Here is a 17,218-nt window from a genome sequence, read left to right as displayed (position 1 = left end):
AGGAGATGGGGTAGCTCTGTTAATAAAGGATGACATCATCATCATCATCATCATCATAGGCAGTCCCTCGGAATCGGAGAAGACTTGCTTCCACTTCTGAAGTGAGTTCAGTACGTTAGTGAGAAACGATATTGGCTCACGAGATCAAGATGTTGAATCAGTTTTGGTGGAGCTAAGGAATAATAAGGGGATAAAGTCACTAGTGGATGTAGTCTATAGGCCCCCTAACAGTAGCTACACTGTTGGACGGAGTATAAATCAAGAAATAGTGGAGGCTTGTAACAAAGGAATGGCAATAATCATGGGTGATTTTAACCTTCATATTGATTGGACAAAACAAAATGGCCAATGTAGCCTTGAGGAAGAGTTCATAGAGTGTATCCGGGATAGTTTTCTTGAACAGTAAGTTGTGGAACCAACCAGGGAGCAGGCTATCTTAGATCTGATACTGTGTAATAAGGCAAGATTAATAAACGATCTCCTAATAAAGGATCCTCTAGGAATGGTTGAATTTCAAATTCAGTTGAAGGATGAGAAAGTTGTATCTCAAACCAGTGTCCTAAGCTTAAACAAAGAAGACTACAAAGGTATGAAGGCAGAGTTGGCTAAAGTGGAGTGGGAAAATAGATTAAAGTGTGGGACGGTTGATGAGCAGTGGCAGACATTTAAAGAGATATTTCGTAACTCTCAACAAAAATATATTCCAATGAAAAGGAAAAACCGTGGCTAACTAAAGAAATAAGGGGTGGTATCAAAGTGAAAACAATGGCATACAAAGTGACCAAGACGAGTGGGAGGCCAGAGGATTTGGAAACTTTTAAAAGCCAGCAAAGAACAACTAAAAAAATAATAAAGAGAGGGAAGATAGATTATAAAAGCAAACTAGCACGAAATATAAAAACAGTTAGTAAGAGTTTCTACAGGTACATAAAAAGGAAAAGAGTGGCTAAAGTAAATGTTGGTCCCTTAGCGGTTGAGACTGGGGAATTAATAATGGGGAACAGGGAAATGGCAGAGACTTTGAACAAATATTTTGTATCGGTCTTCATGGTAAAAGACACTAAAAACATCCCAATAGTGGATAATCAAGGGGCTATAGGGAGGGAGGAACGTAATACAATCACTATCACTAATGAAGTAGTACTCGGTAAAATAATGGGACTAAAGGCGGACAAGTCCCTGGACCTGGTAGCTTGCATCCTAGGGTCTTAAAAGAAGTGGTTGCAGAGATAGTGGATGCATTGGTTGTAATCTACTAAAATTCCCTGGATTCTGGGGAGGTCCCAGGGATTGGAAAACCGCAAATGTAACGCCCCGATTTAACAAAGGAGGCAGACAGAAAGCAGGAAACTATAGACCGGTTAACCTAACATCTGTCGTTGGGCAAATGCTGTAGTCCATTATTAAGGAAGCAGTAGCAGGACATTTAGAAAAGCTTGATTCAATCAAGCAGAGTCAACATGGTTTTATGAAAGGGAAATCATGTTTGACAAATTTATTGGAGTTCTTTGAGGATGTAACGAGCAGGGTGGATAAAGGGGAACCAGTGGATGTGGTGTATTTGGATTTCCAGAAGGCATTCGATAAGGTGCCACATAAAAGGTTACTGCACAAGATAAAAGTTCACGGGGTTGAGGGTAATATATTAGCATGGATAGAGGATTGGCTGAGTAACAGAAAACAGAGAGTTGGGATAAATGGGTAATTTTCCAGTTGGCAAACATTAACTAGTGGGGTGCCGCAAAGATCAGTGCTGGGTCCTCAACTATTTACAATCTATATTAATGACTTGTATGAAGGGACCGAGTGTAATGTAGCCAGGTTTGCTGATGATACAAAGATGGGTGGGAAAGCAAATTGTGAGGAGGACACAAGAAATCTGCAAAGGGAAATAGATAGGCTAAGTGAGTGGGCAAAAATTTGGCAGATGGGAGTATAATGTGGGAAAATGTGTGGTTATCCACTTTGACAGAAAAAATAGAAAGCAAATTATAATTTAAATGGAGAAAAATTGCAAAGTGCTGCAGTACAGAGGGACCTGGGGGTCCTTGTGCATGAAATACAAAAAATTAGTATGCAGGTACAGTAAGTAATCAGGAAGGCTAATGGAATGTTGGCCTTTATTACAAGCAGGATAGAGTATAAAAGCAGAGATGCCTTGCTGCAACTATACAGGATATTGGTGAGGCCACACCTAGAGTACAGCGTACAGTTTTGGTCTCCGTATTTAAGGAAGGATATACTTGCATTGGAGGCCGTTCAGAGAAGATTCAGTAAGTTGATTCCGGAGATGAGGGGGTTGATTTATGAAGATATATTGAGTAGGTTGGGCTTGTACTCTTTGGAGTTCAAAAGAATGAGAGGTGATCTTATAATGAGGGGGCTTGACAAGGTGGATGCAGAGAGGATATTTCCACTCACAGGGGAAACTAAAACTAGGGGGCATAGTCTCAGAATAAGGGACCGCCCAATTAAAACTAAGATGAGGAGGAATTTCTTCTCTCAGAGGGTTGTACATCTGTGGAATTCTCTGCCCCAGAGAGCTGTGGAGTCTGGGTCATTGAATATATTTAAGGCAGAGATAGATTTTTGAGTGATAAGGGAGTAAAGGGTTATGGGGAGCAGGCAGGGAAGTGGAGCTGAGTCCATGATCAGATCAGCCATGATCTTATTGAATGGCAGGGGCCAGGTGGCCTACTCCTGCTCCTAGTTTTTATGTTCTTAGAACTTGTGTCACTTGCGAAACAATTTACAGACTTGAAGGCGATAATTTTCCCGTTTCCCCGCACGATGCTGGGGGACCTGGTAGAAGATAGCTGTTCTGGGTGTCCCCGCAGGCTGTGGAGTTGTAGTTCCACAGCCTGCATGTGACATAATGGGTGGGTTTGCCGCCCGGACATCATCCTGATTGACAGGCTAGCTTCCAGTCGGGTGGGGAATGCTGGCTGGACACCACAGCAACAGGTAGGTGCTGGGTCCAGGTGAGGTGGAGGGTCGGGTTCTAAGCTCGAGCAGAATCCAAGCTCATGGGGGTGGGGGTTCTGATCGTTATCCCGGGTCCGGGTGTGGGGTGGAGTGAGATCGATCCCTGGGGTCCGACTCCTTATCCCTGAGGGTGCAGGCTGCTGGTGAGAGAGGCCTGGGGTAGCACTCCTGCTCCTTCCGGCCCACAAGGATTGCTCCCCGAGGCTGGTTTAGCCTTGCTGCAGCTACCGGAATCCCGAGCCCCGGGATCCAGGTTAAAGTAGACACTTTAGCCCTCATGATCACATTTAAATGGCCAATCCCCCTCCTGGCAGTGGATTGGCTTCCCTTCCCCGTCCTGCCTGAGTAAAAGGTGAAAGTGGGCAGGTTGGGGTCAGGCTTTACTTACCCCCTCCTCCGCTTCCAAACCACCCGTTTTATCCTGTGAAAATTCCCACTGAAGTATTTATTATAAAAGTTTGTATTTTTTTTCACCGAACAGACCGCCTGTTAAAATTAACTGAAATTTGAACAATTGCATACATATCTTTTATACGTTAAAAACAGTGTGTGATGCCAACATTCTAATGGTATTGCACCCATAAGTGATGCTGTGAAGTTATTAACTTGAGTAACCAAAACAAATACTGCGGATGCTGGCAATTGAAAAGAAAAAGAAAAAATGCTGGAAAACACTCAGCAGGTCAAGCAGCATCAGTGGGAAGAGAAACAAGAGTTAATGTTTCCCGTCACAAAAGTCATCGACCTGAACCGTTAACCGTTTCTCTCCCCACAGATGCTGCTTGACCTGTTGCGTGTTTTCCAACATTTTCTTTTCCTTATTATTAATTTAAGTGGTACCTAATGTAACATGACCAGTCAACTTAATGCAAGTCTTTTCTGTGAAATCTCTGCACCATTCCCAACATCGACCTACAGGTGGTGCTGCAACAATTCTATCCTTCAAGCACGGAGGACATGTTGGTTTAGGTGAGTCATTATCATCATAGGCAGTCCCCCGAACGAGGATGACTTGCATCTACATGAGTTCACAGATGTTTCAATGAAGGACCCGATGTTCCAGTCCTGAACTCCAATTGAAGGGGTGCAAGATGCCTGTGCGCGGATTTTTTTAACATGTGGTGACCGCTGCACATCAGCCACCACACGGGCTTGACAGAGCTAGGCCTTTATCCAGTGGCAAGGGTTAACCAGGATGACCGGAGACCTGCTGTGCTGCACGGGCCTAGTGCACACACATCGCAGTGTGGGCGGGCCCGTGCTGCCCCTGGACCTTCGGCTCTTCTGGGGCCTGTACCCTCATTTGCCGCACCTCCGCCACGATCTCTCGCCGCTCCTCCGCCACAAAACACTTGGGCACCTCTGCCACGATCTCCCGAGTAATGGTAAGTTCACTGGGGTCGAAATTCAGGTGCCCCAGAAAGCTGGCACAGCAATGATTTTTAGGGAGGTACTCACCGCTGGAATCCTTGGTACGGTGAGTGGAGCCATTTTCAGGACTTTGAAATTTTTTCCAAGTCCTACAGGAAATGGATCATAATGGGGGTGGGCCTTAGACTCAAAGCCAGACTGACTGACTGAAAATGGGTCAGTCGGGGCCTCCGTCACTGTCAATCAGCGGTGGTGTCATGGTGACGTCACAGCGCATGTGCGTCAGCACGCTCTCTCCCATCCATTAAAGGGGAGAGATTCTATCTTTTGTTAACCTTGGCCACTAGGCCACCAGGGAGGGTTTCGGCCGGGCTAGCAGCCTGGCACCCAATGCCAGGCTGCCCATTGGCGGCCCGGCCGAACCCGGGGGCAGTATATTGCTGGCTGATCGGTAAGTCGGCCATCAAAACCGTTTCCATTGTGGCCGCGGCAGTGGCCCTCCCCTTTAAGGGCCGCCGCGTAGCCAGGCCGCACTCAGTGCAGAGATGGTGCACTGGCAGAAAAACCTGCCGGGGCACCGTGCGGCGGGGGATCGATGAGTTCAGCTGAGTATCGATAAGTATTTTTATTGAATATAATTGCCGGTGCAACCACTCGGGCGGGATGGTGTCCAGGCCGAAAAATCCCCAACCTGAATTTAGGTCGGGTCGGCTAGTTTACCTCGAAGTAGTGCCATTCGATTTTTAGGAAAGGCCGCTGCAAACGGGCATTAACGGGTCCCTTTGAGACCCTGAATTTCGGCCACACTACGTCTACTTGAGAAATAAATAAAACCACAAACACACAAAAAAAATAACAGGACCACATCATACACATTGTGCAGATGACATAGATTTCCCTCCAAAGGTCACTTGTGATGTGAAGGATTGTGAAGCAGTAGACTGTGATGGCCACTGTGTGTTAACAAGAGATCGGGCGGCAGGATATCAGAAGCCGTAGTGTTTGGAGGTGGAACAGCTAGTGTGAGCCTCTGCTGTTCCCTAAAAAGAACAGTACTGTGGGTGTGTTTGGAGCCAACCAACCCACCATCACTGAGCATTACTTAGGTGATTGGGAACTCCCACCCTCCCACTGACCATCATTTTGGTGACCACGCACATCACCTGAGCACATCTCCCATGTTCTCCTCCACTGAGCTGATTGGAGCTATCCACCTCCCCATCCTCCTTTCCCCATCCTCCTCTCCATCTTTCCCATCTCTATTCCTTCAGCTACCTGCCCCTTCCCCTCCTTTTGCCTCCCCACATCTCCTTATCCCTTCCCCACACCTACCTCCTCCTCTCCTCCTTTCCCCTTCATTCCACCCCCCCTCCCACCACCCGACATGCCAATCTTTTTGCCTACCCACATCTCTCCCCATCCTCCATCTGCCTCCTTCTCCATTCCCACTTCTTGGTCAAATTAAAATATCCCCCGCCCTCCTAACCCTGCTTGATCTGAATACTACATGGTCTTGATTCCCACAGGAGATCAACTATTACTGTATTAAGGTTATATAGTTCACATGGAGAGAAACGTTGAATTGTTCATGCAATATTTATAGATGCTTTGTAATTTTAATCATTCAAAAAACGCATCATTACTTACTGTACTGGCAGTTTCTGCCCATGAATTCTCCTGGACACTCACAGGAATAGTTTGCAACAAGGTCAGTGCAAATGCCACCATTTCTACAGGGCTCAAACTCACATTCATTTATATCTGTGAGGACAAAGAACAGAAATCATTCAACTGGGGACAATTTATGAATTCAATAAACATAACATAATTTGTGCATAAATCTTTATTAAATGTTGCAATATATTTGACGTGAAGTATGTTTTACAATCTGTCATAACTGACCTGTGCAATATTTAATTCAAAGCTGAACCCATTATAACAGTCTATTGTGACTCAAATTCTGAGTCACCTCAATTTCAATAATTCAGTGTTTAATAAAAATACAGCACCATCAAATTTGTACACTGATTTAATTGATCAGTTAATCGGATTCCTGTTCTATACCGTTCACCCCGTGACTCCCTATTAGTGCAATTATTTTCAAAACATAATTCTCCACAAAGTCCCTCAGGCTTTGCCGCAATAATCCCACCTGCCTCTCTTTTGTCAGCTGAAACTTTACACAGATAATTTGGTTTGATCGAGTATCCCAAATCTGCTGGGGCCACACAGCTTTTGTCCTAGTGATTTGGGCTGTATGAAGTAACTGTTTCACTACACTGACAGTGATTATCATTAAAAGTCTTGAGGCATTTTCAACCAATCCTTGTGAAATTTCTTAGGACAGAAACTATTTATTTCTCAGAGGATTTTTAAAATATATTTTGTTTTTCAATGAGAAATAATTTTAATATACAAGACACGCTTTGTTTTTTCTTTTTTTTTCTCTGACCAAAATAACTACTCACAAAAATAATTTGAGAGGTTTGTTTGGATAGGTACTTACACTTAGCTAAATTATTTAGCATATCACACCAATTCTAATGAAGCAGCATCATTACATACAAAATTCATGGTTGGGCCTGATGAGAATAATATCGGCGTGCTGCCTGTGCTGAACAAGCACTGAAAGGCAGCACACCGATTTGGGAAAGGAGGTGAAGAGAATAAGAAACCCTACTGAGTCAGAAATGGGTCCTTGAAGGGGGGTGGGGGGAGGGGGAGAGGGGGAAGAATAAGGGGTCCCATGCACCTCCTGGCCCCACAAAAATAATTCTTAAAGCTTGTTAAGAACATTTTGCTAAGCAGTCTGCACTGGTCCCTTTAAGGACTGCTGGTTCAGCCGTTAAATATTGAGTTCCAAAATTTCATTGGAGTCCTAAATAGGAAGTTGTACCTCAATTAAAATATTTGAATAAGGCTCCTGCCTGCTTTGGGCAGGTCTCCTGGCTGCCTATTTCAAGGCCTATTCAAATACTGGCCTGGATTTTGTGGTCAGCGGCGAAATGATGGCACTTGCCCCTGACCTCGAAGAAAACTGTCCACGAAGATGTAGCGATCTCTGTGATATAGATTTCACCTATCCCGACGTTAATTTGAACCTGACGACAAGTCTAGGGGATCTGCAGTGTCCAGCAACAGTGGTGTTAGCAAGCTGACTAAGCAACCAATCACATTGAAGAATTCTCACAGACAGCAAATCAGGAAGTAAAGTGCACTGATTTTCCTTCACTTTTTAATCATTTTACAGAGAGGGTTATAAAGATTGGGACATACACGTGGGATTAAGGTAGAAGCGGAAATGTCATAAACAAAATGTTTCAAAAATGATTAAAACACATGTAATTTTTATCATTATGGAAAAATTTGACATTCCACAAATATAAAATTAGTTTTTCAGGGCCAGGTGGTTGTTCAGCAGTAATTATGACTCAGTACACCCATTATGCCATTAAAAACAGTTACACCTCATTCGCAAGACTTAACTTTTTCAGGGGGTTTTAAGAGTGAAAATTCCAGCGTAAAAGGTAAGTTTTTGTCAGTTCATTGATTTATTGATTGCTGGCTGTGGGGAGTTCAAAAGCGGCCCTATAGAATAGCAGGGAATGATTGACAACAAATTCTGGATTTCCGTGTTGAACTGCGCATATGCATACTCCAGAAGTTGCTGTCAGATTCACAGTTGTAATGACGGAGCACACTGACAGTTTCGCCATCATTACAACTGAAAATTCCAGGCCATAAAGTCCGGCGGGACCCGGACGCTAGGTTTTCTCTATATACAGTTTTCATCTACCAACTTATTCATACTAAAAAATGTTTTTTTAGGCAGATGAAAATGATCCCCATTAAGTTTAAATTGCGCATCGCAGCTGCATTACTGTATGGGATTACTGACTGGAGGCATAATTAGAATAATAATGGAAAAGAGACATTGAAGTGAAATACTGGAATATTAAAAACTATAAAGGGAATTGACAAAACTGGCAAATAGCAAACGAATGAAGTCCCAAAAGACACAAGTTAGGAGTAAGAAGGAAAGTCAAATGGAACTTTTCTACTCAAAGGGTAGTAGGGATAAGGAGCCATAATTTGCAGCCCCTACGAGTGTGTACGAGGGGCGCATGCACTCATAGGGACTGTGCGTGTTCTGGGTTTTTGGGTGTGAAATGCACATGCGAAAACCTGGAACTTGCGATCTGGTCTTGACAGATCCAACGCCTCCCCGGGAAAAGTGCATTCGTGGACAGACTTCCACGACAGTATTTCCTCAACTTCGACCCGCCAAATTCCCCTGACATTCTTACGCCTGGGAAAAGCAGATGTAAGGCCTGCTTTTACCAGCATAAGAGTTTTAAAAAAAACATAAAAATAAAATGTTAGCAATCATTTATACATTAAAAACCCTGTGCAATAAGGTAAATTTCTTTTTAGCCCCATTAAAGCATGTAAATTTCTTTTTCAAAAAATTAAATTTTTGTTTGAAGTATTTAATGAAATGCCACTTTAATTAATTTTAAATATGTAATAAAAAAAAATTATTTGAAGTGCAGACGCATTTTTGGGGTATTCTCATTCATACTTATGAGGTTTCCATACATACGGAATCCCCATAAACATGAATGAGGATTCCTTTCTGTCATTCGTTGGGCTGGCCCACGTGATCCCAGGGTGCTCGCCTCCACTCGCGAGTACCCAGAGAGCACCAGGACCGCGAGTCTCTGTACCTCCCAGACCAGCAGACGTGGGCATTTTATTTGCAGATAGGAGGCATTTCCCCCGGGAAGCCTCCGTCCGCAAATTCAAGGACAGGGAATAAATTACCATGGAAGACCACTGAAACAAAGCATAAATGGGTTCAAAAAACGATTGAATGCATTTCTAGAGAGAAAAGTTTCTAGAAAATCTTATACTTTTATTGCATTATGGTCTATTCACTATGATGGATAATCTACATTTAAAGTACAAAGGAAACAAAGGGTACCTTTGTGCCTCCCGTTAGTGATCACGGGGGAGGAGCTAACACGACGCAAATGGCTTTGCAACCAGGCGCGACGATGACATCGACACCCGCCATATTCGACAGGAGTTTTGCGGTGGCGCTACGATGTTGCGCCTCGATCTCCTTCGCCCGGAAATCGTGATGTCATCGTCGTGTGCACTGCCCTGGACCCGAAACCCAGGTGAAAGCATCGACAGCTGCAGGAGGGGTGGCTGGCTGCTTCGGGAACGATGCTTAAAGGCGAGAAGGCCAAAGTAAGAAAAAAAACATAACTTTTTTTCGCGTGTTCCTGCCCACGATCGAACAGCCCGGCACTCTGCTTGAGTGCCAGGCTGCTCGCACAGGATTGCAGCTGAGGTTGTGGTCCAGGTAAGTTGTTTTTATTTTGCAGAGCCTGCAGTGATGGCCCTTCCCTTTAAGGGAGGGAAGGAGCCTTTCAATGCGGTAGTGCTGCTGAACTCACTGCCCTGCTCACTCACTGCTGCCGATTGCGCTCCAGAAAGGAATTGGAGAGCTTGATTTAGCGCTCCGCTTCCACCTTGGAGCACAAACAGCGAATGTTTTAAAGTTTAAAATCATTAGGACCTGACTTTTCAAACTTTCAAAAGTTATCGGGCGATAGTGAATTTCTCCCCCAAAATGAAGGTCGCTCATTGAACATTCTCAAGTGCCTGGAGCAGCTTCTCCTTGCACGAAAATCTCTGATTCAAAACAACACCTTTTTGTGAAAGGTGTTTGTGTTTTCTTTGTGGAAAAGGTTTTGGGGTAGAGTTGTGCTTTAAAGTGAATTTGCACAGGTTTGGAAGGAAAGGCCACAGGCTGGTGGCATTGAGGATGTGTACTGAAGCCAGACAGGCCAGTTTGTGGATTATCACAACAAATACACTGAGAGCCATTGTCTCATCCGAGGTCCATTAGCCAGGATGGCCCCATTCATTCAACAGAAACACCCACACCCTAAGAAGAGAGGAGAGTTAGCTGTTTCTTCTTGATTACCGGTGAATCACGAACAGGGAGGAAATCAGCATCACAGCCCTTCCCCCGACTGTGAAGACAGAGAAAGGGGAAAAGATGGGAGCTGAAGCTTCGAAGATGGCACGTGCCATATTCTGCATAGAGTGACTGGTCAGGGCACCCCGGAATCATCCCAGGCCCAATGCCGGCTTCAGGCCCATTTCCCATATTGACTTTACAATTCGCCGAACATGCTGCAGTCAGTTTTCTCAACGTAACGTAGCCTTAAAGGGACTGCTGGAGGCTGCCACAAAAATAAAAATATCTTTGATGAAGTAACGGAGAGGATTAATGAGGATGGTGCAGTTGATGTGATGTATATGGATTTTCAAAAGGTGTTTGATAAAGTATCACATAATATACCTGATAACAAAATTAAAGCCCATGGGATTAAAGGGACAGTGGCAGCATGGATACAAAATTGGCTAAGGGACAGAGAGTAGTGGTGAACAGTTGTTTTTCAGATTGGAGGGAGGTGTGCAGTGGTGTTCTTCAGATGTCGATATTAGGACTACTGCACCTTTTGATATATACTAATGACATGGACTTGGGTATACAGGGCATAATTTCAAAGTTTGCAGATGATACGAAACTTGAAAATGTAGTAAACAATGAGGAGGATAGTCACAAACTTCAACAGAACATAGGCAGACTGGTGAAATGGGCAGACCTCATGGATGAAATTTAATGCAAAGAATTGTGAAGTACTACATTTTGATAGGAAGAATGAGAAGAGACAATGGGGCCGAAATTCAGGCCCTCCAGAAAACTGGCGCACTTACCATTTTTTAAAGTGCTTTTACCGCCACCTCGGAAGAAGTCGACTCTTGATCGATATTCAGGTCTTTGACTTTTTTTTTGAGCGGACAGGAAGTCGGTCATAATGGGGGTGGAAGTGTGGCAGTAAGTGCTGCTATGGGGCGGAAGTGGTGGTGGTGACGTCATTGTGCACCTGCATTACCACGTCTCCCCCTCCTTTAAAGGGGAGAGAATCGGCGAATCTTTAGGATCTTGCCACTGGGCCACCAGGGAGGGTTTCGGCTGGGCCAGCGGCTTGGCACCCAGGAGGGGGGGGTGCCAGGCTGCCTGTTAGCAGCCCGGCCGAACCCGGGGGCACAATGGACCGGCCAACATGGAAGTTGGCCGGCAAAAAAAAAAAAATGGCGGCCGTGGCATTGGGCCCTCGCCTTTAATGGCCGTCGCGTAGCCAGGGCTGACAGAGGGAATTAAAGGTGCACCGACAGAGAAAGCTTTTGGGGGTACTGCTCAGCGGGCATTAGTTTCGGCTGAATATCGGCAGAGGTGGGGGGGGGGGGGGGCGGTCCAGGAGGTGCGCGCACTGATGACGCACTTACGGCCACTCGGCAGCGACGGGGCGGAAGTGGGAACCGCCAGAAAAACCTCCCTACTGAATTTATCTGGCGGCGGCCATTCGACCAGGAATCGATGGCCATTGGATTCTGCCGCCTGGTCGCCACATTTCAGTGGTAACAGGCCTTATCGGGACCCTGAATTTTGCCCGCAATATGATACAATTTTAAAGGGGTTGCAGGAACAGGGTGATCTGGGGGTGTATGTACTCAAATCTTTGAAGGTGGCGGGACAAGTTAAGAAGGCTAATAAAAAAGTATATGGGATCTTTGGCTTTAATAATAGAGGAACAGAGTACGAAAGCAAGGAAGTTACGCTAAAATGCTTTCAATCACTGGTTAGGATTTAGCTGGAGTGTTGTGTTCAATTCTCGGCACCACACTTTAAGGAAAGATAGCAAGGCCATTAAAGAGAGGGTGCAGAGGAGATTTACTAGAATGCTACCAGGGATGAGGGACTTCAGTTATGTGGAGAGACTGGAGAAACTGGGGTTGAGAAGGTTAATGGAGATTTGACAGAGGTGTTTAAAATCATGAATGGTTTTGATCGAGTAAATAAGGAGAAACTGTTTCCAGTGGCAAAAGAACCAAAGACGACATGAGGAAACATTTTTTTACACAGCGTGTTGTTGTGATCTGGAACGTACTGCCTGAAAGGATGCTGGAAGCAGATTCAACAGTAGCATTGAAAAGGTATTGGATAAATACTTGAAGGGAAAAAGGTTACAGGGCTATGAGGAAAGAGCAGGGGAATGGGATTAATTGGCACAATGGGCCAAATGGCCTCCTTCTGTGTTGTATCATTCTATGACTTTTCCTTAGCTGAATGTGGGGCAATGAGGGTCAGCAATGCTCCTCCTGGTATCACATTGAATATGTGGGCTGCTCCCGGTTAACACTTGCCCCCCCCCGCCCCCCCGTGTCCCCCAGCCCGCCGGACTGACTGTAGGCCCACTGCCAGTGGCCCCACCAGCTAACTTTCACCTTCTTCAGGACTGGCATTCTGTCTGCCAGAGCATGCGATTGACACCTCCAGGTTCTGAGAATGCAAGAAGAGCAATTTTGTGTGGTCTTGTGCATCAGTGTCAGCGCAGAGATTATTCCGCCACTGGGTTTGCACCAATTTCTATCCCCAGGAGTCTCAGTTTAATCCAGCTGTGCCACGACAGGTGTATTATGAAAACAGAGGATTCTCATACATCTGCTCCCTAGCACTCAATTTTAAAGCATTCTTCGATTACCATGATATAAGATAGATTTAAATTGGCTTTTATAAACATATTACAAAACCAAGTCCTGGATATTATGCTCCATAGGGATCTTCCATTTTGTGCCCTCTGTGTGCACCTGCATGGAAATAACTGGATTAAAATGAGATTCCTAAGCTTCATAAAGGAGTTTTTCAATTGAATATATATTATGAAATAATTTTACATAAGCCTGTCTACTGACATAGACTCTAAAACATTCCACAATATTGCTCTTTTAAGTAGGGTTGATAAATAGGAAAAAAATAGGTTCAGAATTTCAGAATGTAATTGCTGTAAAATATAACCTGAAGAGTTGCAGGGAACATAAATCAATATTACAAAAGAAGTTATTATCAATGTTTAATCATCAATTTAGAAAAATCCTTTCATTATAATGAACATTTAATTTCTCAGGGCATAGATTCCATAATAAATCTCTATTATACGAAATGAGTTAATATCTAACAACACACTGAGTAGAGCTGTATCAGGAAGGCTGCAAATGTAAATAATCAGGCACTTTGTGCTGCAAAAACAATGGCCTATTTCTTATCAGGCAACTTTAAACGGTTCAGTTCATTGTGAAAACAAAAACACAAACAATAACATTTTCATTCCATGGCAAATGGAATAGAATGTGGAGAAATGTGAAGTTATCCACTTTGGTACGAAAAATAGAAAAGCAGAGTATTTAAATGGTGAGAGATTGAGAAATGTTAGTGTTCACAGGGACCTGGGTGCCCTTGTACACAAATCACTGAAATTAACATGGAGGTACAGCAAGCAATTAAGAAAGCAAATGGTATGTTGGCCTTTATTACAAGAGGATTTGAGAACAAGAGTAAAGGAGCTAAAAATTCATTATAGGCCAGTTTGAGGAGGTGACACTGCCTGGACGCAAATTTTAGCGCCTCCAATCAGGAAATTCATTATTAGTGCCCCAAGAGGGACGTGGAGCACTAAGAGAAGTGTTCCACGCTACTCTGAGGGCACTATGGGGTGGTAGCGCTGCAGGGATAGTGAAATTCTGGCACTAGGAAAACCGGCATCCTAGCGCCTAAAGGGGAGCTCAGCTAGACCACCCGAAAGACGAAAGTTGAAGACCAAAGGGAGTGTTGCTAGTGCTGTTGGGGAGGAGTTAAACTAATATGGCAGGGGGATGGGAACCAATGCAGGGAGACAGAGGGAAACAAAAAGGAGACAAAAGCAAAAGACAGAAAGGAGATGAGTAAAAGTGGAGGGCAGAGAAACCCAAGGCAAAAAACAAAAAGGGCCACTGAATATAAAGGGGCTGCAGGAGGGGTCAAAACTAGAAATCATGGTTTAAAAACTAGGATTAAAACACTCTACCTAAACGCACGCAGCATTCGAAATAAAGTAAATGAGTTGACGGTACAAATCATTACAAATGGGTATAATTTGGTGGCCATTACAGAAACATGGTTGCAGGGTGGCCAAGACTGGGAATTAAACATACAGGGGTATCTGACGATTCGGAAAGATAGACAAGAAGGAAAAGGAGGTGAGGTAGCTCTGTTAATAAAGGATGATATCAGGGCAGTTGTGAGAGATGATATTGGCTCGAATGAACAAAATGTTGAATCATTGTGGGTGGAGATTAGAGATAGTAAGGGGAAAAAGTCACTGGTGGGCATAGTTTATAGGCCCCCAAATAATAACTTTACGGTGGGATGGGCAATAATCAAGGGAATAATGGAGGCATGTGAAAAAGGAACGGCAGTAGTCATGGGGGATTTTAACCGACATATCGATTGGTCAACTCAAATCGCACGGGGTAGCCTGGAGGAGGAATTCATAGAATGCATACGGGATTGTTTCTTCGAACAGTATGTTACAGAACCTACAAGGGAGCAAGCTATCTGAGATCTGGTCCTGTGTAAGGAGACAGGAAAAATAAATGATCTCCTCGTAAAGGATCCTCTCGGAATGAGTGATCACAGTATGGTTGAATTTGTAATACAGATTGAGGGTGAGGAAGTTGTGTCCGAAACGAGCGTACTATGCTTAAACAAAGGGGACTACAGTGGGATGAGGGCAGAGTTGGCTAAAGTAGACTGGAAACAAGGACTAAACGGTGGCACAATTGAGGAACAGTGGAGGACTTTTAAGGAGCTCTTTCATAGTGCGCAACAAAAATATATTCCAGTGAAAAAGAAGGGTGGTAAGAGAAGGGATAACCAGCCGTGGATAACCAAGGAAATAAAGGAGAGTATCAAATCAAAGACCAAAGCGTGTAAGGTGGCCAAGTGGGAAACTAGAAGATTGGGAAAATGTTAAACAACAGCAAAGAATGACTAAAAAAGCAATAAACATAGAAACATAGAAAATAGGTGCAGGAGTAGGCCATTCGGCCCTTCTAGCCTGCACCATCATTCAATGAGTTCATGGCTGAACATGCAACTTCAGTACCCCATTCCTGCTTTCTCACCATACCCCTTGATTCCCCTAGTAGTAAGGACTTCATCTAACTCCTATTTGAATATATTTAGTGAATTGGCCTCAACAACTTTCTGTGGTAGAGAATTCCACAGGTTCACCACTCTCTGGGTGAAGAAATTCCTCCTCATCTCGGTCCTAAATGGCTTCCCCCTTATCCTTAGACTGTGTCCCCTGGTTCTGGACTTCCCCAACATTGGGAACATTCTTCCTGCATCTAACCTGTCTAACCCCGTCAGAATTTTAAACGTTTCTATGAGGTCCCCTCTCATTCTTCTGAACTCCAGTGAATACAAGCCCAGTTGATCCAGTCTTTCTTGATAGGTCAGTCCCGCTATCCCGGAAATCAGTCTGGTGAACCTTCGCTGCACTCCCTCAATAGCAAGAATGTCCTTCCTCAGGTTAGGAGACCAAAACTGTACACAATACTCCAGGTGTGGCCTCACCAAGGCCCTGTACAATTGTAGCAACACCTCCCTGCCCTTGTACTCAAATCCCCTCGCTATGAAGGCCAACATGCCATTTGCTTTCTTAACCGCCTGCTGTACCTGCATGCCAACCTTCAATGACTGATGTACCATGCCACCCAGGTCTCTTTGCACCTGCCCTTTTCCTAATCTGTCACCATTCAGATAATAGTCTGTCTCTCTGTTTTTACCACCAAAGTGGATAACCTCACATTTATCCACATTATACTTCATCTGCCATGCATTTGCCCACTCACCTAACCTATCCAAGTCGCTCTGCAGCCTCATAGAATCCTCCTTGCAGCTCACACTGCCACCCAACTTAGTGTCATCCGCAAATTTGGAGATACTACATTTAATCCCCTCGTCTAAATCATTAATGTGCAGTGTAAACAGCTGGGGCCCCAGCACAGAACCTTGCGGTACCCCACTAGTCACTGCCTGCCATTCTGAAAAGTCCCCATTTACTCCTACTCTTTGCTTCCTGTCTGACAACCAGTTCTCAATCCATGTCAGCACACTACCCCCAATCCCATGTGCTTTAACTTTGCACATTAATCTCTTGTGTGGGACCTTGTCGAAAGCCTTCTGAAAGTCCAAATATACCACATCAACTGGTTCTCCCTTGTCCACTCTACTGGAAACATCCTCAAAAAATTCCAGAAGATTTGTCAAGCAAGATTTCCCTTTCACAAATCCATGCTGACTTGGACCTATCATATTACCTCTTTGCAAATGCACTGCTATGACATCCTTAATAATTGATTCCATCATTTTACCCACTACCGATGTCAGGCTGACCGGTCTGTAATTCCCTGTTTTCTCTCTCCCTCCTTTTTTAAAAAGTGGGGTTACATTGGCTACCCTCCACTCCATAGGAACTGATCCAGAGTCAATGGAATGTTGGAAAATGACTGTCAATGCATCCACTATTTCCAAGGCCACCTCCTTAAGTACTCTGGGATGCAGTCCATCAGGCCCTGGGGATTTATCGGCCTTCAATCCCATCAATTTCCCCAACACAATTTCCCGACTAATAAGGATTTCCCTCAGTTCCTCCCCCTTACTAGACCCTCCGACCCCTTTTATATCCGGAAAGGAAAGATAGATTACGAAGGTAAACTTGCGCAAAACATAAAAACAGATGGTAAAAGCTTTTACAGATATATAAAATGGAAAAGAGTGACTAAAGTAAATGTCGGTCCCTTAGAAGATGAGAAGGGGGATTTAATAATGGGAAATGTGGAAATGGCTGAGACCTTAAAGAATTATTTTGCTTCGGTCTTCACAGTGGAAGACACA

At 44.3% G+C, this 17,218-nt stretch overlaps 1 protein-coding gene across 4 annotated transcripts in view; it reads right to left on the bottom strand.

Annotated features, from left to right (window-relative positions):
* Positions 1-17,218, bottom strand: part of LOC139267300 (EGF-like repeat and discoidin I-like domain-containing protein 3) — a 342,920-nt gene that overhangs the window by 141,374 nt on the left and 184,328 nt on the right. For all 4 annotated transcript variants that reach the window (XM_070885392.1, XM_070885398.1, XM_070885409.1 and 1 more), the window contains one exon: positions 6,004-6,117. In XM_070885392.1, coding sequence (XP_070741493.1) covers positions 6,004-6,117 — 114 coding nt within the window. The remainder of the gene's footprint in view (positions 1-6,003; positions 6,118-17,218) is intronic.

Source organism: Pristiophorus japonicus, chromosome 1, assembly GCF_044704955.1.
Source record: "Pristiophorus japonicus isolate sPriJap1 chromosome 1, sPriJap1.hap1, whole genome shotgun sequence".
In the NCBI taxonomy this organism is placed as follows: domain Eukaryota; kingdom Metazoa; phylum Chordata; class Chondrichthyes; family Pristiophoridae; genus Pristiophorus; species Pristiophorus japonicus.
Note: the sequence above shows the minus strand (reverse complement) of the source record. Positions and strands in the feature narration are given on the sequence as shown.